The sequence below is a fragment of the Talpa occidentalis genome, unplaced genomic scaffold, assembly GCF_014898055.3.
Source record: "Talpa occidentalis isolate TD23 unplaced genomic scaffold, MPIMG_talOcc4v2.1 talOcc4.12, whole genome shotgun sequence".
NCBI lineage: Eukaryota > Metazoa > Chordata > Mammalia > Eulipotyphla > Talpidae > Talpa > Talpa occidentalis.
Window position 1 is genome coordinate 7,970,171 of NW_023601212.1, and position 25,661 is coordinate 7,995,831.

At 54.6% G+C, this 25,661-nt stretch overlaps 1 protein-coding gene and 1 long non-coding RNA gene across 6 annotated transcripts; one reads left to right on the forward strand and one right to left on the reverse strand.

Moving 5' to 3' along the window:
- Positions 1–1,307: 1,307 nt before the first annotated feature.
- FZR1 (fizzy and cell division cycle 20 related 1) lies at positions 1,308–25,400 on the forward strand. Of its 3 annotated transcripts, none has more exons than XM_054693052.1 (14): positions 1,308–1,379; positions 17,174–17,296; positions 17,889–18,014; positions 18,143–18,206; positions 18,289–18,416; positions 19,044–19,126; positions 19,521–19,704; positions 20,495–20,560; positions 21,405–21,507; positions 21,609–21,793; positions 21,967–22,200; positions 22,378–22,482; positions 23,108–23,209; positions 23,591–25,400. In XM_054693052.1, the coding sequence occupies exons 1-14, from the start codon at positions 1,341–1,343 to the stop codon at positions 23,630–23,632; spliced, it is 1,584 nt and encodes a 527-aa protein (XP_054549027.1). In that variant the 5' UTR covers positions 1,308–1,340; the 3' UTR covers positions 23,633–25,400. The 3 variants fall into 3 exon arrangements, with proteins under 3 accessions (XP_054549027.1, XP_037360948.2, XP_037360949.1); XM_037505051.2 differs by having other exon boundaries at positions 1,309–1,379; positions 23,108–23,200; XM_037505052.2 differs by lacking the exon at positions 1,308–1,379 and adding an exon at positions 3,662–3,718.
- On the reverse strand, positions 4,650–9,148 carry LOC119240560 (uncharacterized). 3 transcript variants are annotated; one of them, XR_005124147.1, is made up of 3 exons: positions 8,903–9,148; positions 6,626–6,815; positions 4,650–5,439 (listed from the first exon to the last, which is right to left on the reverse strand). It is a non-coding gene; the product is annotated as an uncharacterized LOC119240560 (long non-coding RNA). The 3 variants fall into 3 exon arrangements; XR_005124148.1 differs by having other exon boundaries at positions 6,626–6,818; XR_008551006.1 differs by having other exon boundaries at positions 6,626–6,924.
- Positions 25,401–25,661: the final 261 nt, after the last annotated feature.

The window sequence follows — 25,661 nt, forward strand, 5'->3', positions numbered from 1 at the left end:
TGCATAAATAAATAAATCTCTAAAAAATATAAAAAATATAAAAAATAGGCCCCTGTGGTGGCACAGGGGGTTAAGGCACAACCTATGATGCTATCAGCAACCACTGCAGCATGAGTTTGATCCCCAGCCAAGGAGGAGACCCACATGGCACAGCAGACCTCTCCTGACTCACCCGCTTCTCCCTTCAGCAGTGTATTTCAGTCAGTCTGCCTGTTCTGTTCCCCACTCTGTCTCTGGTTAATCCTCTCACCCTCCACACCTCAGACCTGTACCCCAGTTCTTGTATGCACAGATAAATAAATCTTTTAAAAAATATATAAAAAATAAAACTGGCTCCTTTTGTCCCAAAATTATGAGTCAGCTTTTCTTTTTTTAAAAAAAGATTTATTTTATTTATTTTTGTATACAAGAGCTGGGATACAGGCCAGAGGTATGGGAGGTGAGAGGATTCACCAGAGACAGAATGTAAGTAGAACAGGTGGATCTACTGAAATACACTGCAAAGGGGAGCAGCGGGCGAGACAGGAGAGGTCTGCTGAGCCATGTGGGTAGCTCCCTTGCTGGGATTGAACTCAGGTCACCTACATGGTAGTGCTGAGATTTAACCCCTGGGCCACCAAGGGGAGCCCATACTAGTTTTCTTTTAATGTGGCTACTGGAAACTTTTTAATTACTTACTTGGCTCATGTCATGTCTCTATTGAATATTACTACTATATGTCCCATGATGGCTGCAGGGTTTAAGAAATCAGATCAAAGAATATTTATGTAATATGAATGTCATCTTTGCCGTGCAACCTTGTCTGATCACTGTATTTGACACTATGGTCCCTCATCCCCCTCTTTCCTTGACTTGTATTCTCCATAATTTAGTTCCAGACAGACAGGAAATTTTTTGGTAACAGTTTTATTAAAATATAACTTACATACTATAAACTTTACTCAGTTAAAGTGCATAATTCTATAGTTTTCAGTATATTCAGAGTTGCACAACCATCACATCAACCTTAGAACATTTCATCACCCCAATAAGAAAGTCCCTAGCAGCCCCTTTTCTCTTCTTCTTTCCACATAGCTGCTGGCAGCCGTGAATCCATTGTCTATCACAATAGATTTGTCCGCTCCAGACATGCATATAAATGAAAGCAGACACTGTGTGGCCCTCTGTGACTGGCTTCCTTCACTCAGCATTGTGTTTCCCGGTTCATCTGTGTTGTAACATGTATCAGCACTTCATTTCTTTTTACTGCCAAACTATGTCATGATATAGTTACAGACCTGAGTGGTCTCCTTTACAGGTGCTGACTCCTTGTAAAAGAATTTAACAAGAAGGCAAGACAGATGGCATCCAGACAAGTTTTTATTAGACCTGTGCATAAGGTAGGCAACCCCAGGAAGGAGAGTTTCTGGACTTACTTCCTAAGAGGAGCTGAAAAAAAAACCTTCTAAGGGATTTACCCTTAGAAGTGGAGAAGGAAGTAAAGTGATAACATGTTTGGGTCAGGCTATATTGGGGGATGCACAGAAGAGCTACATGCTTCTTCATATATGGCATGTCCAATTCATTAGTATCTAAAGTCTCCACCCAGGGGTGTTCACTCTAGCGTGCTAGTGAGACTCAGGTCACGTCTTAGCTAACTGCTCATGTACAGCTCTCTGTCATCCCCTTCCAGCCTTCCAGGATCTGGCATGACAATCAGTTGTTAAAAATATTTTTATTGGGATACAGATACCTTTGTTAAGATATGGGGTGTCTCAAGGTTGTTAAAATGAAATGCTATATGACTGCTGCTAATCCATGTGTTTGAAGCTGGGTACAAGGTAACTCCCATACCAGCTGCAGCTTCCAAGCAGAAGCCCAGGTAAGTCCCTGGGTAGTTAAAACAAAAACAACTTCTTCCCAGTAGTTTGCAGTTTAATTAATCTACGCTATTTCAGTGACACAGGTGTGCCACATTTTCTTTATTCATCCATTGACAGACTTTTGGGTTATTATGAATAATGCTGTTATGAACATTTGTGTACAGATTTTTCTGTGGACACATCTTCAGTTCTCTTATGCAGATACCTAGGAATTGAACTGTTGGGTCACATGGTAATTGTAAGTAAAACTGTTTTTTTTAAAGATTTTATTTTTATTTATACAAGAACTGGGGTACAGGCCAGAGGCACAGAGGGTGAAAGAATTCACCAGAGACAGAGCGGGGAGCAAAACAGGCAGACGACTGAAAACACTGCTGAGGGGAGCAGCGGGCAGGACAGGAGAGGTCTGCTTCAGCATGTGGGTATGTCCCTGGCCGGCCGGGGAATTGAACCCATGCTGCAGAGGCTGTGGACAGCTTCACAGTGCTGTGCTCTGGGGAGAGCCAGTAAAACTATTTAAGGAACTGCCAGACTATGTTCTACACTGGCTGCACCATATCACCTCAGCTGCGTGAGGGTTCCAGTTGCTCCCAAACCCCGCCAACACTGATTATTCTGTTTTTCCTTTGTGGTGTGCCCCTGTCCTTTTTAAGTCCTAGCCATCCTGGCAGTCAAGGAGTGCTTTCATTGTAGTATTGATTTGTATTTCCCCAATGATGTTTGACAATGAGCATCTTTTAAGACTCATTGGCCATTTGTTTATTTAAATTGTTTTTGAGGGCCTCCCTGGCGGCACAAAGGGTTAAGTCTCAGCACTATAAAGCTACCCCAGCACTATGAAGCTATCCACAGCCACTGCAGCACGAGTTCGATCCCCGGCCAGGGAGATGACCCACATGGTGAAGTAGACCTCTCCTGTCTCCCAGCTGCTCCCCTCAGCAGTGTATTTCAGTCAGTCCACCTGTTCTGCTCCTCACTCTGTCTCCGGTAAATCCTCTCACACACACACACCACCTCTGGCCTACATCCTAGCTCTTGTATGCATAAATAAATAAAATAAATCTAAATTAAAAATTAACTTTTGAGCAACGTCTGTTTAGAGTCTTCTTTTATTCTTTTTTCTTCATTTATGCAGGGATTTTATCTGTTTTGTTCTCTGCTTGGAAAGCCAGAAGGCACACTCCTAGGAGCACAGTGTTTGTTGAATGAATGAATGAGTGAATGAATCTGGTTTTGCAGGCAGTGGGATTTGTAATGCTCACACATGCACCTGTTGCTGGGTCCCATCCACGCCTATTCCTTGGTTGATTGCCTCGCGGTGGTGTGTGTCTGCCCCTTGTGTGCTAGTTCCTGCGGCCGTCCCGTCCCGTATCAATACCAGGCCCTAAACTGAGCCATTCCTCCAGATTCCACCCCAGCCCCACCCCCAGCAGGTCCAGTTCCAGACGCGGTCGCCCTTGGCAACGCTTGGCCGCCGCGCTTCCTGTATTGATTCGAATCGCCTGCTACGTCGCGTCCTCCCGAGATGCCCGTCGCGCGCAGGCGCAGCTGCGCATGGTGGGCGTGGCCCGGGCGGGAGGCCACGGCGCGCGGGGGAGTGGCGGGGCGTGGCCGCGGCACGCAGCGCGCCGGCGCGGGGGCGTGGCCGGGCCGCGGGGACGCGCGCGGCGCGGCGGAGGAGGGTGCCGGCGGCCGCATATCGGCGACCGCCGCCATATTAGGGAGCGCGGAACTCCGGATACCGTCCGCGGCAGCGGCTGCCGGACCTGGCGGAGCTGCGGGGAGCTGAGGCGGGCGCGGCACGGCGCCGGGGCCGGCGGGGCCGACGGAGCCAGCGCGGGACGGGAGCGAGCCAGGTCAGGAGGCTCGGGTCTGGGGACCCGCCCCCCGTGCCCGAGCCGCGACCCCGAGCCGGGCAGGGCCTGGCGGCGGGGCGGTCCTACTCGAGGGTCCCCGACACCGAACCGGCGGCCCGGACTGCTCCTCCCAAGCTTCAGGGGCCGCCAGACCCCCTCCCCCTGGACGCCGCCCCCAGACCGAGCTAGGCCCGGGGTGACCTCAGCATCCCACCGCGCGTCATATTCCTAAGTCAGATATTGAACCGGAGCCTCCTGCAGCTCGCAGCCTCCTTGCTCGGCAGGTCTACAATCCTTTAATAAGTAGAGGGCGGAGCTCTGTCCCCCAAAACGAGGAGGGCCGCCCCCCCAGGTCGCCCCTCCGCAACTGCGAGCCCTTGCCCTGACCTGTGTTGCTCATCTCTGGCCTGTCAGACTCGTGTCTTGCGAGTTCGAGTTCAGACCATCCCACCTCAGGCCCTGCCCAAATTTAAACTGCCCCCCACCCCAAGCTGTCGCGACTTAAGCAGGCTCCAACCAGCCACCCCCTCCCAATATAATACAATCTGGGCCTTGAGGATCCTGAAACAACTAGACTGAGGTGTCCGGTCCTGTGGTCACTGCCCCCATTGTATTCAACGGGCCCTTCTCAGTTCCTGGCACACACACACTCAGGCAACGCGTTTTGAATACTTAAGTGCCCCCCATTCTCCCAGCCCCTCTGGTTTTTATTCCCCTATCCTCCAGTTTGACCCATTCCAGCCATGATCCACCCAGAATCAAGCTCTCTCTTCTGGGACCTGCCCTCACCAGAATCTGAGATAGCCTATGCCCAGCCATCCTCTGATCAGGACTCTTCTGTGTCCTATTCCAAGCCGCAGCACCTTGAACCTCTAAGTGTGGAATACATCCCCCCATTTGGATCCATTTTCCCCTATTAACAACCGTGACCCCGCCCCTGTTGTCCTGCTGTCTAGACATGTCCCCAACCCTAAGCCTGAGACCCACTCCAGGTATCCAAGCTAAAATTGTTTTGTTTTTCTCTAGTCTCCCTTCCCTCAAAATCATCCCCTCATTCAAAGTGCCTTTTGGACTGGAAACTAGATCCCCAGTCTAAAGCAGTGACTTCTTAATTCTCTCCAGTGAAGCTTATCCCCTCCCCATTTCTTACCATATCTTGAAGGAGGACGACTTACCTAAAAGAACAGCATCCTCCCGTGGCATAGTCAGCCGGCCACCAGGACTGGGGACAGGGCAAGTGGGGGAAGCTTTGAAATGAAGGCGTTTGGGTGGTCTGTCCTGGAGGGGATCACAGGCTTCGCACACTGGGAGCTGGTGGAGGCCCTTGGGGGCTGTTCTGGAGTGGTCCATGTTGTCCCCTAGTATGCAGCCTAGGCTGTTTCTCATGGGATGTCATGACCTTTGCTGTCGCTGTCCCTGTTTTGGTGATACTGGATGATCTCTGAACAGACAGTGGAAGTAGCTGTGCTGGCACTTTGCATAGTGAGCAACACTGGATTGCTCCTAGAGGGTTCTGTTAAGGGTGCAGGCTCCTCTCCTCTAGAAACTAGGGCCCTGGTCCTTAGACAGCTCTTGGCTCAAAGGATACTTGCTTTGTTGTGGTGAGGCAGTGTCTCACCAAGCTGTGCTGGCCAGCGTGCTCCTGGGACTGTTCCTGGGAAAATCTTGGAATCCATGCACTGGCCAGGAGTGATGGCTGTTTGTGACTGGGGGAGGACTACCTGGAAGCGATCAGAGAATCCTGATGAGTCTTCGGAAGTGGATCTGCGCTGATTCTCATCCCAAGTCCTCTTACTGCAGGAAGTCTCCCTCTATGGTGTTTTTGGGGGGCCTCTCACTGAAAGTGTTTTATATACGGGGCATGTGAGGTCTGGGGAGGTCAAGAATGTGCTTGGTTGTGGGGACCTTATGCTTAGTGTCACTGAGACAGTTGAGGATTCAAGGTTATTCTGTCTGGAGGGTCCATCCCAAGGACATCTGGTTAGAGTCAACACTACAAGACTTGGTCTTCTAGGAACCAACCACATCACAGTGCCTTCTAATTCTTTTCCTCTAGAGCAGGGGTTCTCAGCTGGGGACACTGGGCCATGTCTGGACACATCTATGGTCATGACTGGGGATGCACCTGACATTAAGTGATTGGGGCCCGGGATGCTGCTCAGCACCCGACCAGTGCCCAGGACATACCCTCCTAGCCCCCAGGGAGTGATCTACCACAGTGTCACAAGTCCCAAGGGAACAAGACCCTGGACTAGAGTCCAAAGCATGACTTTGCAAGGACAGGGACTCTGCATGGTGCTCTGGCAAGGCCGGGGCTCAAGAATGCTGACTCGAGGGGTGATGAGGACTGGCTCCAATCTGGGGTTAACCAAGGAGCCAATGGTCTTGTGGTGACCTCTCCTGTCCTAACAGTTCCCCGTGGTTTGGTTTCTGCCCCATCATAGGCCCCCCTGGCCTGTCAGCTCCACCTGTCATCATCCTGCCCACCTCTTACTCCAATTCCCTGAGGCTTCGCTACTTTGGGGCTACCCCATGCAGGTGATGAGTGGTTGGGGCCAGCATGTCCCACCAGCTCCTTCCTTTAATGGACAGATATTTGTTGAGCCCTGGGACTTAGCACACAATGAAACACCCCCCCCCACCCCCCCACACTGGCACTAGTATCCCTGACACCCATGTGTCCTTGTCTTTGTCAAGTGGCCACTTCCTCCTGCCTCAGACTCCTCACTTGTGACTGGGATAAGAGAACTCACTTTGCCTTCTACCTGGCCTGGTGAAGCGACCACTATGCACAATAAAGGTGCCTTGCCCCACCGGAATAAAGAAGGAGAATGGCCAGTCCACTCTCTGGCCTCCTACTCACCCTGTGGATCCTCAGGCTCCTGCACTGGCCCTTCTTTCTCTTACCTTGTTTGTGTACTTGAACTTTGTTGGTAACAGCTTTATTCAGATACAGTTCTCATGCATACAGTCCACCTGTATAAAATGTACAGTTCACCGGTTTTCGCATATTTACAAGGCTGTGTTGTATTTCCAGAACACAGGGTGTCTGTCTGCACTTGTAGAAGCACTGCGCAGCGGAGAGGTCTGTGCTGGTCTGCTGGAAACAACGATTCCCCGCTTAGGATTTCCTTACCCCAGGGGTTCTCAGCTATGGACAATGTCTGGGGTCTTCTGTGGTTGTCACACTGGCAGGGCTGCTTGCACTGTGGGACAGGGATGCTGCTCAGGGCCCCTTGGTGCCCAGGATACGCCCTCCCAACCCCCCACCCCCCGCCTGTCAGGCCCTAGTGTCACAGTGCTGGGGGAGAGCCCCGCCCTTGTCCTAAACATGCCCGGTGCTTCCTTCTGCAGCCCCACCTTGACTTCATGGGTGGGAACCACAGTGAGACAGACCTAGGAAGCACCTTCTGACACTCAAGGCTGCCTGTAAGGGGCTGAGCTCCCTGCCGTGCGGGTGTGCAAGCAGACGCAGATGCGAGAGGGCTCCGGCACTCATGGGCTTAGTCTGATCACCTTTACAGCCTTGTCCCCCCTAGGAGTCTGCCCTTTGACATCAGTGACAGTTACAGCCACATAAATGACCGTAAATCCTGTGGGTACAGTGTCCAAGTTGACCTTCCTTTCCCAGGGTGTTGTATCCTTTGGGCTGCTGCAGATCAAACGTTTCACCAAGTCAGGAGGGAGGGAGGGAATACCCCAAGGGGAGGGCAGGGACACTGAACCTTTGGGACTTAGACTGGGTTTTCCAGGTCAGCGCAGCGTTCTCACCTGGGGTGCTGCTGCCCCTGCTGCTTGCAGTGTGCACCAGTGTGCTCTGGGCCACATGCCCTGGAGGGACAGGCTCTCTGCTGCCTGCACAGCGGGGAGTGGGCATCTGCTGAAAAGGTGAATGATGCTGGGGAGTCACCTCAGCTCTTCACACTCTTTGTCATTCTGACTCATCACACCCCTGTCTTCTGCTGTCTTTGGAGGGGAGGTGTCCCTGGCTCATGTTCCCTCTGCATAGTGGGACCCCTCCCTTCAGCTGTCACAGGCTGGGTTCTAGTCCAGAGTGGCTGCCCGTCAGGCGAGGGCCAGCTCTGCCATATCCCTCACTGAGGGTGATGCCTCCTCTCTAGGGGAGGCCTGTCTTTTTCATCTGTGTGAACAGCCTGGCAACCTGACCTGAAGGTCATCGGGGCAGCCGTTGTGGCGGGGCCCTGAAACCTGCGTGCACAGCAGATGGAAGAGCAGGAAGCAGGTGCATCTGGGACTCTGTGCCCTCCAGGACCAGCCGCCACTGCCTAGTGTCTCTTTGGGCCTGTGCTGTTAGCTGTTTCTCAAGTGTCATCTACTCTCGCAGCAGCAGCGTGGCATTACCCCCAATTTTGAGATGAAGAGACTTGGGGTTAGAGAGGTGAAGCAGCTCACCCAAAGCTGTGTGGCCAGCAAGGGCGGAAGCCGGGACTCAAGCCCGGTGGGGACTATAGGAGGAGGAGGGGCCCATGGGGAGTGGATGCAGGCTTGCCTGGGCCCCATCTGCAAGGGGCGTAGAAAAGTGGACGGCTCCCTTGTTCTGGCTGTCTTCTCATACAGTACTTCTCCTCTGACCCCTTAGAGAATGACTGGGTCCCCAGCAGAACCCCCTTATCTCTCTCAGGAGAGAGTGGCTGGTGATCATTTGGTGGGTGGGGGGGGGGGGACACCCAGAACCATCCATTGGTGAAAGGTCTTGCCCAGGACAAAGTGAAGTAGAACTCATGGGGTGCTTCAAGCTGGGCCTGACCTGGGGTAAGGCAGATTCTCTGCTGTCGTGTAGTCCTCTTTCATGCTCTGACAGCCCCCCCACGGTTAGCAGCAGTTCCTTTTACCTGGAGCCCACGCAGGACGTTTTCCCAGACTCCTGCTGGTGGGCTTCCTCCCTTACCCTTTCCATATCCCATATGGGTGCAAGTGCCACCCAGCCCCTAACTGAGGGCTGATGCAGCTGCCCTCCAGAGGCTGGCATTACCATCACCCACGAACACAGGGATGACACAGCTGGGTGCTCCTAGATTTGAGTGGGTGGGGCCAGGGATGCTGCTTGATCCTCAGCACTGCCCAAGACAACCCCCCACAGAAAGTAATCTGACCCAGATGTCAGCAGTGCTGAGGGATACCAGGTATAAATATTTTGTAGTGCCCCATGCTGACCGCACTTACTCTTGGGACACTGAGTCATCGGCCATCCAGATGTTTTGTCTGGCTCCTTGTCACGCCTTACGAAATCTAGTGGGAGCTAGTTTTTTAAGCTGAGCAGGACCTTGAAGGACCTGAATTCTGGCTGAACATTTCTGGAAACAAGTATTAAGTTCTTGGAGACCTCAGGGTCTGGAGTGAGCCCCAGGGTGCAGGGGAAACAGCACTCAAGGTGCAGGTGCCCTCTGCAGCTGAGCCCTGACTGGAGGTGTGGTGTCGCCTGCTGTGACCTCATCCTGCATCATCACCATCCTGCCCAGACAGGCCCCTCCTGAGACTGCTTCATCATTTGTCAGGGTGGGGTAGGGTGGTTCCTGCCCACACTTGGCTGTGGGGGCATTTTTGTGAGGATAAGGGGCCTGCTGTGGGGTTCCCTCATACGCGCAGGCGTGTTTCTAAGACCCAGCCCCTCTGAGGTCTCCTGAGACTTCCGCTGAAAGAAGGACTCCTGGGGGCTGGCCACGGGTTTTTTCGTGCCCTCTTGTGCTGCTGACTCCAGGGCCAGCCCATGTACTCTTGGGCTCTCTTGAGGTTTCCCTAGGCCAGGCCTAGAGCAGACCTGTGATCTCTCTCTGTCTCTCTCTCTCTCTCTCTCTCTCTCTCTCTCTCACACACACACACACTCTTGGTGAAGGGTGGTCTTGGGCACTGAGGAATATGAGTAGCATGCCTTGTCCCCACCTACTCGATGCCAAGTGTCTCCCAAGTCATGACAAACATGTATGTCCCTAGATATCTCCCTGACTCCTGGGACAGAGCTGCCCCATTGAGAAGTGCTAGGGTATGCAGTGAACCCACCTTGAAGTACCCAGTGAACCATGTGTACCTGTAGGCCCCAGGGAGGCTGAGGGCCTGTGGGTGGGTGAAGTGGATGAGGGGGCTAGCAGGGCGCCCCAGCAAGGCCTTAGGAGGATGCAGCGGGGCTGTTGGATAACCGAGTTAGAGGTGAGGGCCCTAGTAGGTCAATGCCTCGGACCTCTTCATCCAGCGTGAGTCAGCCTCGAATTCAGCACAGACCAGGGATGAACGTGCAGAGGCCTGCCCCCTGACACGAGAGCCCTAGCCTGAACCACATGGGGACCTCACCACCGTCCTATCAGTGACGGGTCACGTCCATTTCCCAGAGGAGCAGGTGAAAGCTTGAAGGCTAAAGGCTTGTCCAGAGCAGGGACAGAAGGCTGGCCTCCTGTCTCTTCGCTCTAGGGTCCTCCGGGTGAAAGCAGACCCTCCTCTTAAGGGCTGTCGCCAACGATGGGGAGACCCACAGTGACAGTGCCCTGCAAAGGGGACAGTGGCAAACTGGGTCACCAAAAGTCCCAGACCACAGACACCAGCCTGCGGCTGGTACAGGAAGGACCTGCTGTCAGCAGGGCGCGCGCCTTTCCTTCATTGCCTCCGTCCCAGCTGTCCCCGGACTCAGCGTCTGCCCTGGACTCCCTGTGCTGTCTGTGCTCGGTGACCGCTCGTTCACAAAGAAATCTGTCTCTTTGCCATTTTATTAGGAAACTTTTCAAACATAAACAAAGGTGGCAGAATGCCCTGGGGCAGAGCCAGCCGCGCCCCCAGTACGAGAGGCTTCCTCTAGAGAGCTGGCTTCTTGGGGCCCGTCTCCCCGCTGGCTTATTTGTTTGAGTAGCCGAAAGTCACAGGACGAGGAACTGAAGAAGTGCAAACATCACAGGCAGGAGAAATGGCTTCCTTCCTCCGCCCCATCTTCTGGTTCCTCTCCCCGGAGCGGCCCTCCAGCCCCTGGTCTCAGGGACCCTCCTGCTACCGCTTTGTCACAGTGCGGTGCCCTGGGGCCGTGGGCCAGGCCCTCGGGTCTTGCTTCTCATCCTAAACCTTCTTCCTACGCTGGGTTTTCTCAGCTCCTGTGTCGGAGGAGCAAATTCTTAGATGGAGAAGCCCAGCACCAGAAAGGCTGTTTATTTTCAGATTTTGATACCCATTGCCAGATTGCCTGCCTTAGAAAAGGCACCGTTCTGGTTCTTGCCAGGCGCCCCTCCCCACCCTCCTCACCCTGGGCGTGTCACCTAATCTCAGAGCACCCCAGCCCTGGCGGAAAACCTTGTCAGTAGATTTGCAGCTGTCTGCTGCGCACGGTGGCCGGCACCTTTTCCGGGAAGGCTTTGCTGGGATCCTTTGCTTCCTGGGCCTGTCCTGTGAGTGGCAGGTATTTATTTTTCCGGTTGTATCTTGTTTTTCAAAAGATATTTGTGGTGTGCTTTGCCTTACCAACACTTTTCATTTCTCTGTGGATGACTCCACCGGCCTTTTCTCTCTCACCCACTCGCTCGTGTTTCTGTTTTTTTGAACAATGAATTAAGACATTATGAGAGACGATTACAGTAGCTGCAAAGCACGTCCAGCCTCTGAGTGCTTGTTTGTGTGTTTTTAATGGGTCTGAAGAGCTTCATGTGAGCACCGAGAGGCCTACCTCAGATTTTCTCCACAGTAATACAAGTTTTTCGGGCTATAAATTCTCCATCACATTTTGTTGCTTTGTTTTCCCGACCTTCATCTCTTTGGCCCTTTTGCACTTTACCCCCCTTGGTCCTTTCTCCTCCCCCTCAGAATTCTCAGGGTGGTTGTTGGCACCCAGTGGTTCTGACAGGGGTTCTGCGTTGTCAGAGCTTCCACGTAAACAGCCAGTGTTAGTCTTTGTCACTCAGACTTGCTTTCCTGCGCACCGCTCCCTCGCACGCCTTCCATTTTGCTGTCAACATTTTGTCTTTCCTCATAAATTTATATACACTTGTAAAGGTGTAAATACGTATTTATTTATAAATACATGAACTTAGAGGTTCACCAATTAAAACCCTGTCCAGAAGAGGAAACTTTAACAGTTGTGTTTATTTTTCCTACCACCACCACCACTCTCTTTGACTCCCTTTGACTCCCCCCCACTGTGCTTATTAGCTCTGCTAGTTTTTGCAAGTATTTCCTTAGGAGCATCATCTGCTTATGTAAATGTCCAGTATTGTGTTTGTCATGAGGCTTCCATTTTGCCTTATGTGGCAACATTTTGTCTTTCCCTGTGGCTGAATAGTGTTCTCCTGGGTGACCTGGTCCTCTGTCAGTGGCTTGTCCCTAATGCTGCTGTAAATATTGCAGAGTTTTTAATTTTTTTGAATTGATGGTTTTGAGTTGATGTAAGTGTGGGTGTTTCTGACAGTTTCGATTGCCTTTGGCATATAGGATTGTCATCCAACCTTTAACACTTAAGTCTGTGCTTTGGTGGTAAGATGAGTTTGCTACGAACCGCAGAAGGCTGGACTTTGTTTTGAAATTCACTCAGCTGTTCTGAATCTTTTTTTTTTAAAGATTAATCTATTTGTGCATACAAGAGCTGGGGCACAGGCCAGAGATGCGGGGGGTGAGAGGATTCACCAGAGACAGTAGGGAACAGAACAGGCCGACTGACTGAAATACACTGCTGAGGGGAGCAGCGGGGAGACAGGAGAGGTCTGCTGCGCCATGTGGGTCAGCTCCCTGGCCGGGAATTGAACTCATGTATGCATGGCTGCCGGTAGCTTCATGGTGCTGAGACTTAACCCCTTGCGCCACCAGGGAGGCCCTCTTATACGTTAAGTACCCTAGACTAGAAGTCTTTTTCCTTGAATACTTTAAATATTTCCTATCATTCCCTTCTTGCCTGTAAAGTTTCCACTGAGAAGTCCATGGACAGTGTTCCTTTATTTGTTACTTGTCTTCCTCTCCATGCTTTTAATAATCTTTTCTTGTCATTAGCTTTCAACATTTATGTATAATATATATGTATAATGTACTTGGAGCTGGTATTATTGTATTATTGGAGCTGGTATTATTGTTTGTTTCCCAGATTAAGATGGTTCTCAGCAGTTATTGCTTTAAAATAAATTTTCTGTCTTTCTCTTCTCTTTCCGTAACCTCCGTAATATGGACATTATTTCTTTGCTCTGTTTGTGTATTCTCTGCCACTGTGCTTTCAAGCCTCCTAGTTCCCTCCATTACTGTGTTTGTCTGCTGTTGAGGCCCTGTTATTTTTTAATTTGGTTGTGGTATTTTTTAGATTCATTAGTTTTAATTGTAATGTCTCATATCTTCTCGATCTTTATTGTGTTGCTGTTTTACATAATCTATTGTTTTTCTTAAATGAGCAAGCATGATTTTGCTGTTACTTTGAACTTCTCCTCAGGCATATTCCGAGGCAGTTATGCTGGGTTGAGACTTTCTCGGAGTTCGTGATATGTTCTTCCCTCTTTTCAGCATTTGTGATATGTTCTTCCCTCTTCATTTTCAGTTTTTATGGGTCAGCCTTTTCTTTTACAGCGCCAGAGTGGTGTTCTGTAGTGCGGCAGTCTTAGAGAAGGCAGGTGGGGTCCTAGAGCTGGCACTGAGGTGTGTTTGCCTCCAAGCCCAGTGCTGGGACTGAGGACACTTTCTTGGATGCTTTGAGTTCCCTGCCATGGGCCAGTCCGCACATTGGCTGAGCTCCAGGGCTTAGTTCCAGCGAGGGGTCTGGGGCTGTTGGGAAGACCTGGCCATGTGGTTTTATTTTTTTTTTAATTTTTTTTATTTATGCATATAAGAACTGGGGTACAGGCCAGAGGTGTAGTGGGGGGAGAGGATTCATGAGAGACAGAGTAGGGAACAGAAAGGCAAACTGACTGAAACACAGTGCTGAGGGGAGCAGCAGGGGAGACAGGAGAGGTCTGCTGCACCATGTGGGTAGCTCCCTGGCCGGGGATCGAACTTGTGCTGCAGAGGCTGCGGATAGCTTCATAGGTTGTGTCTTAACCCCTTGTGCCACCAGGGAGGCCCTGGCCATGTGGTTTTATCACCAGCATGGTTTGTGTGTGAGTTTAAAGCCCATCAAAACTGCTTGTTCCTGTGTTATTGCATGCCTTCTGAGGTCTTAGTCTTTCACCCACAGCATCTCTCATTACTTGTACCTCCTCGCCAAGAAGTATGGGGTCAGGGGCTGGGTTTGACTGGTGTGTTCCTGAGGGTGTTGGGTTAAAAACGACAGGGCTCTTTCCTCTGACCAGCAAGGTAGACTCACCCTACGTAAACTGACATCTGATTTACAAGATCAGAGTCTCAGTTCAAGAATCGTTCCACCCTTACCCATGCCCCCTGGATGCCTCTGCATGTTTCAGGTCTTGGGGAGATCCTCCAGGGCAGGGTGTTGGGATCAGTGACCCCCCCGACCCCACTTTTTGAATCCCCCCATACTTAGGCAACTAGTCATTGGCGTCCCTTAAAATTTGATTCCCAGTTGCAAGTTTCACCCCCAAAATTGTTCATTACTGCGTTGTTTCCTGCCTGCAGCCCCACTCAGTGGGGAACTTGGAACCATTCCTGTCATTGTTAGCTCTAGCTGGTATGGCTCTGGGCCTGAGGACATACATCAAATGTGGGTTTGGGGGAAATGCATGAGTGAAAACCCACCACCGCCCTGACAGATACGAGTATCCCAGGAGTCAGGGGACAGGGACAGAAAAGCCAAAAGGAAGGGTTGGTGGGCATCCACAATGAGCTGCATGGGCCTGGCAGAGGAAGCCTCTCAGCCGCCCCCCGGGGATCAGTGGAAGAGGCAGTGTGTGGTCTTCCGTCCTCTGCCCTGAGACGCGAGTGTCCTGGGGGCTGCTGTAACGGTCACCACAGGCTGGGGAGCCTGCCACAGACAGACATTTATCTGTGACAGTCCTAGAGGTCAGGAGCCCAACACCGCCTCAGGAGGCTAATTCCCGGTGTGGGCAGGCTTGTTTTTCTGAGGCTCCAGGAGAATCCAGCCCCTCCCTTGTCCAGCTTTTAGGGGTGCTGCTTCCTGAGCTTGGGCCTTTCCCCCATCCTTACAGCTAGCAGTGCAGCATCTTCCCGATTTTGACTCTCCTCCTCCCTCTTATAAGGACCCTCATGACAACCCAAGAATCTAGAATCCTTCATCTGAGAGGCCTCAGTTCAGTCTCCTCTGCAAAGTCACTGTGCCACGTGAGGTGACATGCCCCGGTCTGGGCACGGACCCTACAGGCTGGGAAGTGTGGAACCTGTCTCACCCTTAGGGGGGACATGTCAGTAGTGGGATGCCCACTTGCTGCCTGGGCTTCTGCAAGCTGCCCAGCAGGGGTAGCCAGCCCAGGGGACAGCTGCGCTGATGGGCGGAGGGTGCCATGCTGCCATGCTTGCTGGACTTGAACATGTTCAGCGCCCATGACTCTGGAACACTGGCGGTCTTGCGGCCGCCCTTTCTCTCCTCCCAGCCACAGCTTTGGTTCTGATTAGTTTCTGGTATGCTGAAGCATACAAGCTCTTGTCTGGACCCTGCTGGTGGTGACACACACCCAGCCCTGCCTGGCCCCCCCCCCCCCCCCCGGGGATCTTTGAGAACTCCTGGGGATTTCGGCCTCATGGTGATGATTCAGGCCCTCCTGAGTGGAGGGGCTGTGGTTCCATTAGAGCCAGCCTGTCTGGGCCAAGAGGTTTCGACCACTGTAAGTATAGCACGACTGTTGTCCATGATGAGGCCACTGGGGGGCCTCTCCTTCCCCCGGCCCTGAGCCTCTCAGCTTAGGCACTGCAACCGCTGACTTTTTCTCAGATGGGTCACTTTTTTCAGTGGTGACTGGGTAGCCTGCAGGTTCTCTGAAAACTGACGAGGGCCGTTCTTTACCTTGTCTCTCAAGGGCTCGCTCTGCCTGGTCAGGGCCAGTTGGGGAAGTAATCTCGTCTCTCTGAGCCTTGTTGCTTTGTCTAAAATTTGGAGGAACAGGGGGCCTCCCTGATGGCACAAGGGGTTAAGATGCAACCTGTGAAGTTATCCACAGCCACTGCAGCATGAGTTCAATCCCCAGCCAGGGAGCAACCCGCATGGCACAGCAGACCTCTCCTGTCTCCCCGCTGCTCCCCTCAGCAGTGTATTTCAGTCAATCTGCCTGTTCTGTACCCCACTCTGTCTCTGGTGAATCCTCTCACACCCCACACCTGTGGCCTGTACCCCAGCTCTTGTATGCAAAATAAATAAATCTTCAAAAAAAAAGTTTGGAGGAACAGTTGACTGTCCTGATTCTAGGAAAGTGCCTACTAGGGACAGGAACATGTTAGAATGGAGCCCTGATTGTTCAGCCTCTGTTCCTTGTCTCCCACCATCCCCACCTGCCCATGAACCCCACTCATAGAGCCTCAGTGCTCTGTGAGGCTAGACACTGGCCCTCCAGCGGCTCCGTTCTGGCTCTACTCAGCCTGGCACTGTGGTCAGCAAGGTGAACCTTAGGAAACTGTCTTCCAAATGGGCCTCCAAAGGTGACAGACATTAAGACGACATCTCTGTGTCCTGTAGGTGGCTGCTGCCCCTGGGAGTAGCCAGGTGTGATGAGGACATGAGTAGGGGGCACTGGGCACGGCCTAACACTGGGGGCAAGATGGGCAGGAAATGAGTGCATTCTGTGGGTGGACTTTGAGTGGACTGAGCTGGCAGGGAGAACAGAGTGGAGGTTGGGAAAGTGGCCCTGGCCCTAAGGAGAGGTGAGGAATCTTTGAAAAGAAGAAAGGAGCAAGGCAGCCAGCAGCCACGTCCAACTTCACGCTCTGTCCTGTGGCCTAAATGAAACAAAAGGTGTCTGGGGACGTCTGTCGAGGCAGGGTGGTAGAGAGTAGAAGACCCATGGTCATGAAGGAACAGCCCTCAGGACTTTAGCACAGAGGGTGGGGTGCTGAACGCTGTAGCCTCGTTTCTCGGGATGTATGGGAGCCACTGCCTGGGCCACCACGTGACCTGGGGCACACCCCTCATTCAGTCTTCCTGTCTTCATCTGTGGGATTGGGTGTTGGGGGCAACGCTCAGTTCATGAGGCCTCTTGAAGGGAAGAGGAAATAAATGCACTTAGGTGCAGAAGGCCCCTCCCAGGAAGGCTGGGACCCCAGAGTGTCTAAAGCAGGAGGGTGATGAGATGGAGTGCATGGGTTGGAGAAGGGGGCCTGGAATGAGCCCCTGGGGGCCAGGAATGGATAAGGAGTTTTGCCCCGAAAGAGGACAGGGTGAGGAAGCCCTGGACGTCCCCCCCGCCTCCTGTTGAGTCTCCCTCTGGCTTCCAGGGACTGTGGGGTGTGGCCAATTGTGCATCCTGGGCTTCTTCAAGGGAGGGCCCTGCCACGTGGAAGGGACTCAGCTTTCCCCAAGGAACGCCCCTGGTCATCAGGCCATGGTGGGGCGCTGCCCGTTGGTGCTGACTGCTCCTGTTCTTCCTGCCTCAGGCTGACCTTGGCTGGTTAAACTTGGCTAGTGGACTAGGCCTGCCCGGCCTCACCATGGACCAGGACTATGAAAGGCGCCTCCTCCGACAGATCGTCATCCAGAATGAAAACACAATGCCATGTGTGAGTACTGGGCCCCTGTGCATGGTCCTAGCCGTGGAATTGGGGGGCGGAGGGTGCCTTCAGCTAGGACTTTCAGCCTTGAGAGAGCAAAGGTGTGGGAAAGCAAGAGAGATCACACACACTGGGGGCGAGATCCCATTCAGCACTTTCTGCTCTTCTCCTGCTGTGGAGCCCCAAGCATCACGTTTCAGACTCCTGTCCTCAGAGGCCCTTGGCCTGATCTCCTTGACGTGTGGGATGCTGGTCCTTCCCCTGGGGCTGTACTCAGAGATCTGAATGAGGAATGAAGGAGTTTGAGCCACCTTCCCATTTTCTAGATGGGTCAGTGAGGGACCCAGAGTCACGAGCTGGGAGGTCTGACTAAGCCTCCAGATGGGGTACCACCGGTTGGAGTCCAGCACAAGTTACTTACTGAATATTCTGCTTCTTCTCCTTGAGTTTCCAAAGTCAAACCCCCTCACCCAGTGGCCAGAGGCCGGGTCCAGAAGACTGACTGGCAGGCCTGGCTGTGGGCTCTGAAAGGAGGGGATGGCCTTGATAGTACTTTCTGGGGGGCTTGTAGGCACCCAGCTCTGCCCTGCCATCCTTATAGGTCGCGGAGATGCGGCGGACCCTGACGCCAGCCAACTCCCCTGTGTCTTCCCCCAGCAAGCACGGAGACCGTTTCATCCCATCAAGAGCCGGCGCCAATTGGAGTGTGAATTTCCACAGAATCAATGTGAGGGGCAACTCTGGAGCAGGGCTGAGGCAGGGAGAAGGGCCACGCTAACCATAAAGCCTGGGGCCAGAGGACGGGTCATTCCAGCTCATGGCCAATAAGGGCGCTCTTTCCCTCCCTTTCTGTAGGAAAACGAGAAGTCTCCCAGTCAGAACCGGAAAGCCAAGGACGCCACTTCAGATAATGGCAAAGGTCAGGAATCAGGCCCCAGCCCAGACCCCCTGTGTCCCCACCCAAGACCACTATCCCAGCCTCACCATGTTTGGTGCTGCAGATGGTCTGGCCTACTCTGCCCTGCTGAAGAACGAGCTGCTCGGAGCTGGCATCGAGAAGGTGCAGGACCCTCAGACAGAGGACCGAAGGCTGCAGCCCTCCACACCTGAGAAAAAGGGCCTCTTCACGGTGAGCCCAGTCTCCCAGCCCACTGCTTCTCCTGCTGGCTGGGGTCAGAGGTTCCTCTCTAGCAGCGCTGGGAGACAGGTGCCCAGCAGGTGAACCAAGAGACCAGGCTTGCCCCTCATCACACCTGCCTACTGTGCTGCATGCCTTCCCTCAAGGCCACCAGTTCTGCCCTCCTTGGGTTTCTCCACCTTGCTCCAGCCCTCCCCAGGGTCCAGAATCCCAAAACAGTGGGAGCCTGTTAATCACCAAGCCTTGCATCAGGCTCAGCCAGGTAGCCAGCACCTAGTGAGGGTAAGGGATGCCTTCTGTCCAGGCCAACTACACTGACCAGGGCTGTTTGGAAAAGGCCTGGCTTAGGGCCCTCAGAGATGCCTGGGGGGATGATGACCTCAAGGGGGCAGGAAAGACAGCCACCACTAGCAGCCATTGCTGGGGAGGAACCTAGTTTTCATCCCTCCGTTTCCAGAACTCAGAGATCCTTCCCCCAGTTGCCACAAGTGCCCTGGATTCTCCTTCCCAGCCATGCCAGAAAAGCAGGGTGCCAAGACTTGGGGGTCTGAGATTCCTGACCTCTGGGAGTATAGCTTTTGCTCAGCAGAGATGTCCTGTCCTCCCCCCACCCCCCAGTATTCCCTCAGCACCAAGCGCTCCAGCCCTGATGATGGCAATGACGTGTCTCCATACTCCTTATCCCCCGTCAGCAACAAAAGGTGAGTCTGTGCCTGCATAGGGTGGGACAGGACGGGCAGGGTGACAGCTGGGTTGTACCTGGGAGCCTTGAGTAGTCCTAGAACTGTGAGCAGGGTAAAGAGGTGGTCCAGAGGACTCCCCTCACTGGACAACACTGTGAACCTGGTGGTTTTGGTTCCAGATTGGGAAGGGGAAGCCAGGGAGGGCTCCCTGGAGGAGGTGCCAGGAAGAGGGGCATATGTGGCTATTAGAGCTCAGGATAGCTAAATACCCAACAACAAAGGGGCTGGGCAGGCACAAGCAGTGGACAGAGGATCCAGGAAATGGGGTAGAGCAAATGGGGTTTCAGGGCTTGAGGGGAGGAGATACTTGGGTCATGCCAAAGAGTGATATTAACCCAGTTGGACTTTATAGTCAGAAGCTACTTCGGTCTCCACGGAAACCCACTCGGAAGATCTCCAAGATCCCCTTCAAGGTCCTGGATGCGCCCGAGCTTCAGGATGACTTCTACCTGAACCTGGTGGACTGGTCATCTCTCAACGTGCTCAGTGTGGGGCTAGGTACTTGTGTGTACCTGTGGAGCGCCTGCACCAGCCAGGTGAGCACCACTGAGCGCAAGTACTGCTGTGTTTGTGTGTGTGCTGTGGGTCTATGGGGCAGCTTCCTTCTGAAGCTGAGCTGAGTCAGGGCTGGGGTGAGGGGAATGATTGTTGCTGGAGTGCCCCAGTGCTCCCCCGACCCCTACGCCCTGCCCTCAGTGTGCAGAATGGGATCCAGGATCAGTCAGCAGTTGTGAGCAGAGACCCATGTCCCTCCCCTCCTGCCTGCATCTCTGCCCGTACCAACAGGAGGAATGGCTCCTGGGGACCACTTCTTGGTGGAGTGGTTCCGTCCCCTCAACCCTCACCCCATGCAACAAGTCTGCAGTAGCTTACAGGCACACTGTGAGCTCAGGACCTGGCCTGCAGGACGCAGAGGTGCTGCCCCCAGGTGTGGGGCATTTTCAAGGATAAAACCAGTTGCAAGTAGGTTCTAAAGGTGAAGGGACCTCTCCCATGCCCCCTCCCCAAGGGAAGGGCCTCACCCCTCCCGGCTGCCCCCGGCATGCCTGTGACCTGCCCCTGCTGGAAGGACCATCTGTGTGATGCCCTTGTATCCAAGCGTCCATCCCCAGGCTCCGTAGTCAGTTGTCCTTGTGCTGGTGGGGCCCCTTCGAGCCTGCAGAGCCACAAGCACCCCAGCTTTATTATCCTGGGTCCCAGCACTGATGCCACTGCCCGTAGGTCTGAGGTGTGGATGAAGAAAGAATGGTGGATGAATGGAAGATTGGCACCTTGATGAACAAGGGCAACACATTGATTCATGCCCACCGTGCCCCTTTCTCCCAGGTGACCCGGCTCTGCGACCTCTCAGTGGAAGGGGACTCAGTGACTTCTGTGGGCTGGTCTGAGCGGGTCAGTACATGGGGTTCATCCCCTGTTGGGCTGGGTTGGCACAGGTTTCTGACCAGGCAGGGGTCCTTCATGACTGTTGGGGGCCTGGGCGAGTCAGAGGGGCCAGAAGCCAACCTGGAATTCAGTGTGCAGCCCTAGAAGTGATATCTGTGCCCCCCTCCTATTCCCAACTTTATACAACAGGTGAGGTTATGGTGGCAAGTGAGGAAACCTGTCATGGACCCTCCCCCCAAAACATGAGGTCAGCCTCAGCCCCCACTCAGGCCCCAGCAGCCATCATGGGCTTGATGGGCAGGCAGCTCCGTGGGCTACAGCAGAGAGGCCCGCCCCACAACAGTAATGCCCTCTGGTCTTCAGGACAGTCGGCCTTGGGAGGAGGCTCGGGCCCTCTCCAAAGTGAGGGCTTTGTGGGTGTCGACTGTTCACAGCTCAGCAGAGCACCACACTCTCTACAATTTTTTTTTTTTTTTTAAGATTGATTTATTTATACAAGCACTGGAGTACAGGCCAGAGGCACGGGAGGGTGAGAGAATTCATCAGAGACAGAGGAGGGAGCAGAACAGGCAGAAGGCCTGTGAAATACACTGCTTAGGGGAGCAGCAGGCTAGACAGGAGAGGTCTACAGCGCCATGTGGGAATCTCCCTGGCCGGCCGGGAATCATACCGGCGCTGCAGAGGCTGCGAACAGCTTCACAGCGCTGTGCTCAACCTGCTTTGCCACCGGGGATGCCCTCTACAATTCTTAAAGAAATGATAAAGTGAGGGAGACCCTGGGTCCAGGCCAACCCAAGGCGATAACCCCTGTTGTGGCCTGATACCCCCTTTTGCTGTGTCGTCATCCTAGGGGAACCTGGTGGCTGTCGGCACGCACAAGGGCTTTGTGCAGATCTGGGATGCCGCTGCAGGGAAGAAGCTGTCCATGCTGGAAGGTCACACAGCGCGTGTTGGTGAGCAGCCTCCAAGGTCCCAGGGGAAAGATGTGGGTTATCCCCCCAGAAGTCCAGGGAGGCCAGACCCTGGTCTCACTTGTTCTCTACCTGGCCTCCAGGGGCGCTGGCCTGGAATGCTGACCAGCTCTCATCTGGGAGCCGGGACCGCATGATCCTGCAGAGAGACATCCGCACCCCTCCCCAGCAGTCTGAGCGGCGACTACAGGGCCACCGGCAGGAGGTGTGTGGCCTCAAGTGGTCCACGGACCACCAGCTCCTCGCCTCGGGGGGCAACGACAACAAGGTAGGTGCCCCAGCCCCTTGGACTCCCAGCCTTGGTCCATCCCTCCTGCCTGGCCACTCCCCCTCCATAGAGCAGGGGTGATCGGTGCCTACAAGGGAGAACCATCATGGGTCGATGGGGCCAACCTAGGCAGGAGTTTCAGCCACCTGTGGCTCATGCCCACTGCCCTGCAGCTCCTGGTGTGGAACCACTCAAGCCTGAGCCCCGTGCAGCAGTACACAGAGCACCTGGCGGCCGTGAAGGCCATCGCCTGGTCCCCGCACCAGCATGGGCTGCTGGCGTCTGGAGGTGGCACAGCCGACCGCTGCATTCGCTTCTGGAATACACTCACGGGCCAGCCGTTACAGTGCATCGATACAGGCTCCCAGGTGTGCAACCTGGCCTGGTCCAAGCATGCCAACGAGCTGGTGAGTATCGGTGTGGTGTGGTGTGACCGCCCTACCCCTCCAGGCAGACCCAGCACCCAGAGCGTGTGCTGCATGCTCACTTAGGTAGAAGCAAATGTGGCCATCTGGTGTGTGGGAGTCAGGGCCCCAGGGTGAGGGGAGGGAGCCCGAGTCCCAACAGCAGCCTCTTGTCCCCAGGTGAGCACACACGGCTACTCACAGAACCAGATCCTCGTCTGGAAGTACCCGTCCCTGACCCAGGTGGCCAAGCTGACTGGCCACTCCTACCGAGTCCTTTACCTGGTGAGTCTGCCTGTGAGTTCTCAGGGGCGCACTGGGGTGGCCAAGAGCAGTGGGCTCCTCCCCCTGGGCGTAGGAGGGAGTGTGGGCACCCCAGCTCAAGACCTGGGACCGAGAGCCTCTCCTGCTTCCAAATGGTAGCTTGGGTCCTGCTTTGAATCAGCTTTGCTGGGCACTGTACCCCTCGTGGAGAATCTCCACGTTTGCTTACACACACACACACACACACACACACACACACACACACGTACATGCACCAGCCTGCATGTAACCCACATCCGGCCACTCACACCATCTCACAGTGGGTATTTTACCAGGTAACTCTTTGCACGTGGCTGAGAAAGGAGCTCCTCTCCCCAGATTCACTCTTCAAAGGTTTTTTGCTTCCAGAAGAAAATGTTTTGTGCTTAAATTGTCATTCCCTTTGCCTGAGGACCCAGACTAAACCTCTTCCTTGCAAGAAGAAGGGGTGTTCGTGGTGTTTTCATGAAGAGCTCCAACCGCAGCCCTGTCCCTGCAACCTCAGCCTTCCCTTCCCAGCAGAAGCCTGGAGGGCCTGGCCCCCGCCTCAGCTCTGTCTGAGGGCCGTCTGGGGGGCACAAGGATGAAGAGTCTCTTTCTTCCTCAGGCCATGTCCCCTGATGGAGAGGCGATAGTCACTGGTGCTGGAGATGAAACCCTGAGGTTCTGGAATGTCTTTAGCAAAACCCGTTCAACAAAGGTAAAGTGGGTCGGTATCAGCACCAGGTGTTCCGTGAGCGCATTTCTCAGTCTGCCCCAAGGGCTGTGCCCCCCACCCACTCACAGCCCTGTTTACCCTTTGGACTGTAACCTCGGAGGGGGGCGGTCTCTGCTGAGACCCTTGTGCCCCCTCTCTTGGGTTGCCACAGGGCACCCCCGCGCTCGGGACTTAGTGCCGCCACACATCTCAGGGGCACTGGTGAAGGTTCCCACACAGGCCCCCTCCAGCCAGTGTTTCAGTTTCTCTCACGGCAAATTTGTCTTCCACATGGAAGCTGTCTAATGCCCACCCTGAGGCCTGGCCAAGGAGCTGGCACTTGAGTCCCATCTGAGGCCCGAGACTCAGCCATCCCTCCTGTGTGCTCTGCAGGAATCTGTGTCCGTTCTCAACCTCTTCACCAGGATCCGGTAAACCTCTGGATGCGCCCTCTGGGTCAGAAGACCACCAGCTCTCGTCAGCGTGCATGGACCCCCCCCAGCACACAGTCCCCAGATGAACGCAGCCGGGGTGGGACGGGGAGCCGGGCCTGGAGAGCCCCTGAAGATTGTCATTAAAACCTGATTTCCAACCCTGTCAGCCGCTGTTTGGGGCGGGAGTGTGGTCGGGCACCGTCAGGGATGGAGCTGTCTCCCTGCACACGGCAGCCCCACGGCCTGACTGGACCTCTGTGCTCGGAGCAGCGCACGCACCTCCCAGGACCTCACCAGCTCCCGTTCATGTCGTCACTGCCTCGTCGGGGCTGCATGCTCTCCCAGAAGTGTGTGCTTGCCGCCGCCACTGCCTCGTTTGCAACTGACAGCGGATGCCCGGCCGGCGAGCCGGTGAAGTGCCCTGCAGAGGACCCAGCACCCGGGCCAGGGGGCAGAGGGACAGTCCCTCCTGGTCCTGGTTTCCTTCCGGCCGCCTCCGCCTACCCAGCAACCGTCCTGGTGACTGTCGGCTGTGGCTCGGCGGCGGGAGCTGGGCGGGCTCCACGCTGAAGATCATCTCACAATGGACTTGGTGTCCAAGGAAAACGGAAGTGTGACCCCTTGCTCACCCTGACCCCTGCCCTTCCTGTCACTCCACGGTCACAGCTGAGCCCTGTCCCCAGATGGAACTCGGCTCCTGTGACTTGGCTCCTGGCCGTCAGTGCGTGGCCTGAAATGTGCCCCGAGAGCCAGGTCCCCTGGCACCTGCCCCTGCCCGGCCCTTCCCTCCAGGCCACCAGGCTGGGTTCTTTCTCTTTACCAGGGAAACCGGGGGAGGCGCACCTGCAGGGATGGCCCCCTCTGTATGCCCTGGGCTTCCCTGACCTCTGCTCCCACGTCCTCCTCCCTGCCTCCAGCTGCGTTGGGCCCGTCGCCTCCCACTGGAGAAATGGGAGGGGGGAAGGGGGGTGGCGTGTGGCCAGGGAAGGGCCACACGAGCCCCATGGGTTGCCCTGGCTGTGCGTGGGGACCCCATCTCTAGGTTCTGACAGATTTGTCATGGATGTGCATGTGTATATATGTATTTGTGACTTTTCTTTGGATTTGTTTTATGTATTTGTAAATTGGTCCGAGAAATGTTTAAGGCTAGTTGGGGGCGGGGGGGCGCCCGCTGTGCCTCATGTAAAGGAGGGGGTGAGCGAACCTGCTTGAATTCTGGGAGGGTAAGGGACCCTTCTGCCTGGCCCGTCCTGGCGCCTGCCTGCCACAGGGACAGGTGAGGACCCCATGTACATAGATGTGGGTGTTTCCATCAGTCAAGATCTTTTTGTTTGTTTGAGTCTTTTTTTTTTTTTTTCCTTTCTAAGAAAATGATTCCGTCTGGACTGCGCTGCCTCCCTGTGCCATTGCCAAAGCGCCCAGGGGCTGGCTCGGGGGCTGGGTAGTGTCCGCCTGAGGGTGGAAAGGAGGGCTGGCCCCGGCCCCGGGGCAGAGTGCGCCTGTTCTCGCATACCATGGTTGGGGCCGACTGTCTCCCGCGCCTGACTCCTGGCCCCGGCCCAACCTGAGCGCTCCTAGAAGGATGGGGAGTGGCCTGCCCTGGGCCAGTGGGCTGGAGAGGCCACTTGGGCATCTTCAGGGGACACAGGTGTCCCCAGTTCCTGGTCTAGTGGATTCATGCCAGTCCTTGGAGCCCAAACCAGGGTGTGTCCCAGCAGTCAGGAAGAGGTGCCCATCCTAGTCTCCGTCAGGAAGTTGCCAGGGGAAAGAGGAGGGGGCAGGTCGCGGGGGGGGGAGATTGGGGGCCCCACACAGTGGCTCTCAGATGTGGCAGGTGATGTTGCCTCCTCCAGGATGGGGACATAGCAGGGTGCGCCCCATACCCCATACCGGCGAGGCTGGAAGATGGCAGCAGAGGTTGAGTGGAGTGGCAAGACTTGTCTTGGGTTTCATGGCCCTCACATGTTGACTCAGCTGTGAAGGGGAGAGGAGTTGGTGACACTGGTAGCGGAATGTGAAGTGACAGGCGC

Excerpts from the sequence above, each read along its gene's own strand:
- FZR1 (XM_054693052.1), top strand. The coding sequence starts at position 1,341 with ATGGCATCCAGACAAGTTTTTATTAGACCTGTGCATAAG. Across the intron at positions 19,705-20,494 it reads GGAGCGCCTGCACCAGCCAG|GTGACCCGGCTCTGCGACCT; the intron begins GTGAGCACCACT and ends CCTTTCTCCCAG. Across the intron at positions 20,561-21,404 it reads CTGTGGGCTGGTCTGAGCGG|GGGAACCTGGTGGCTGTCGG; the intron begins GTCAGTACATGG and ends TCGTCATCCTAG.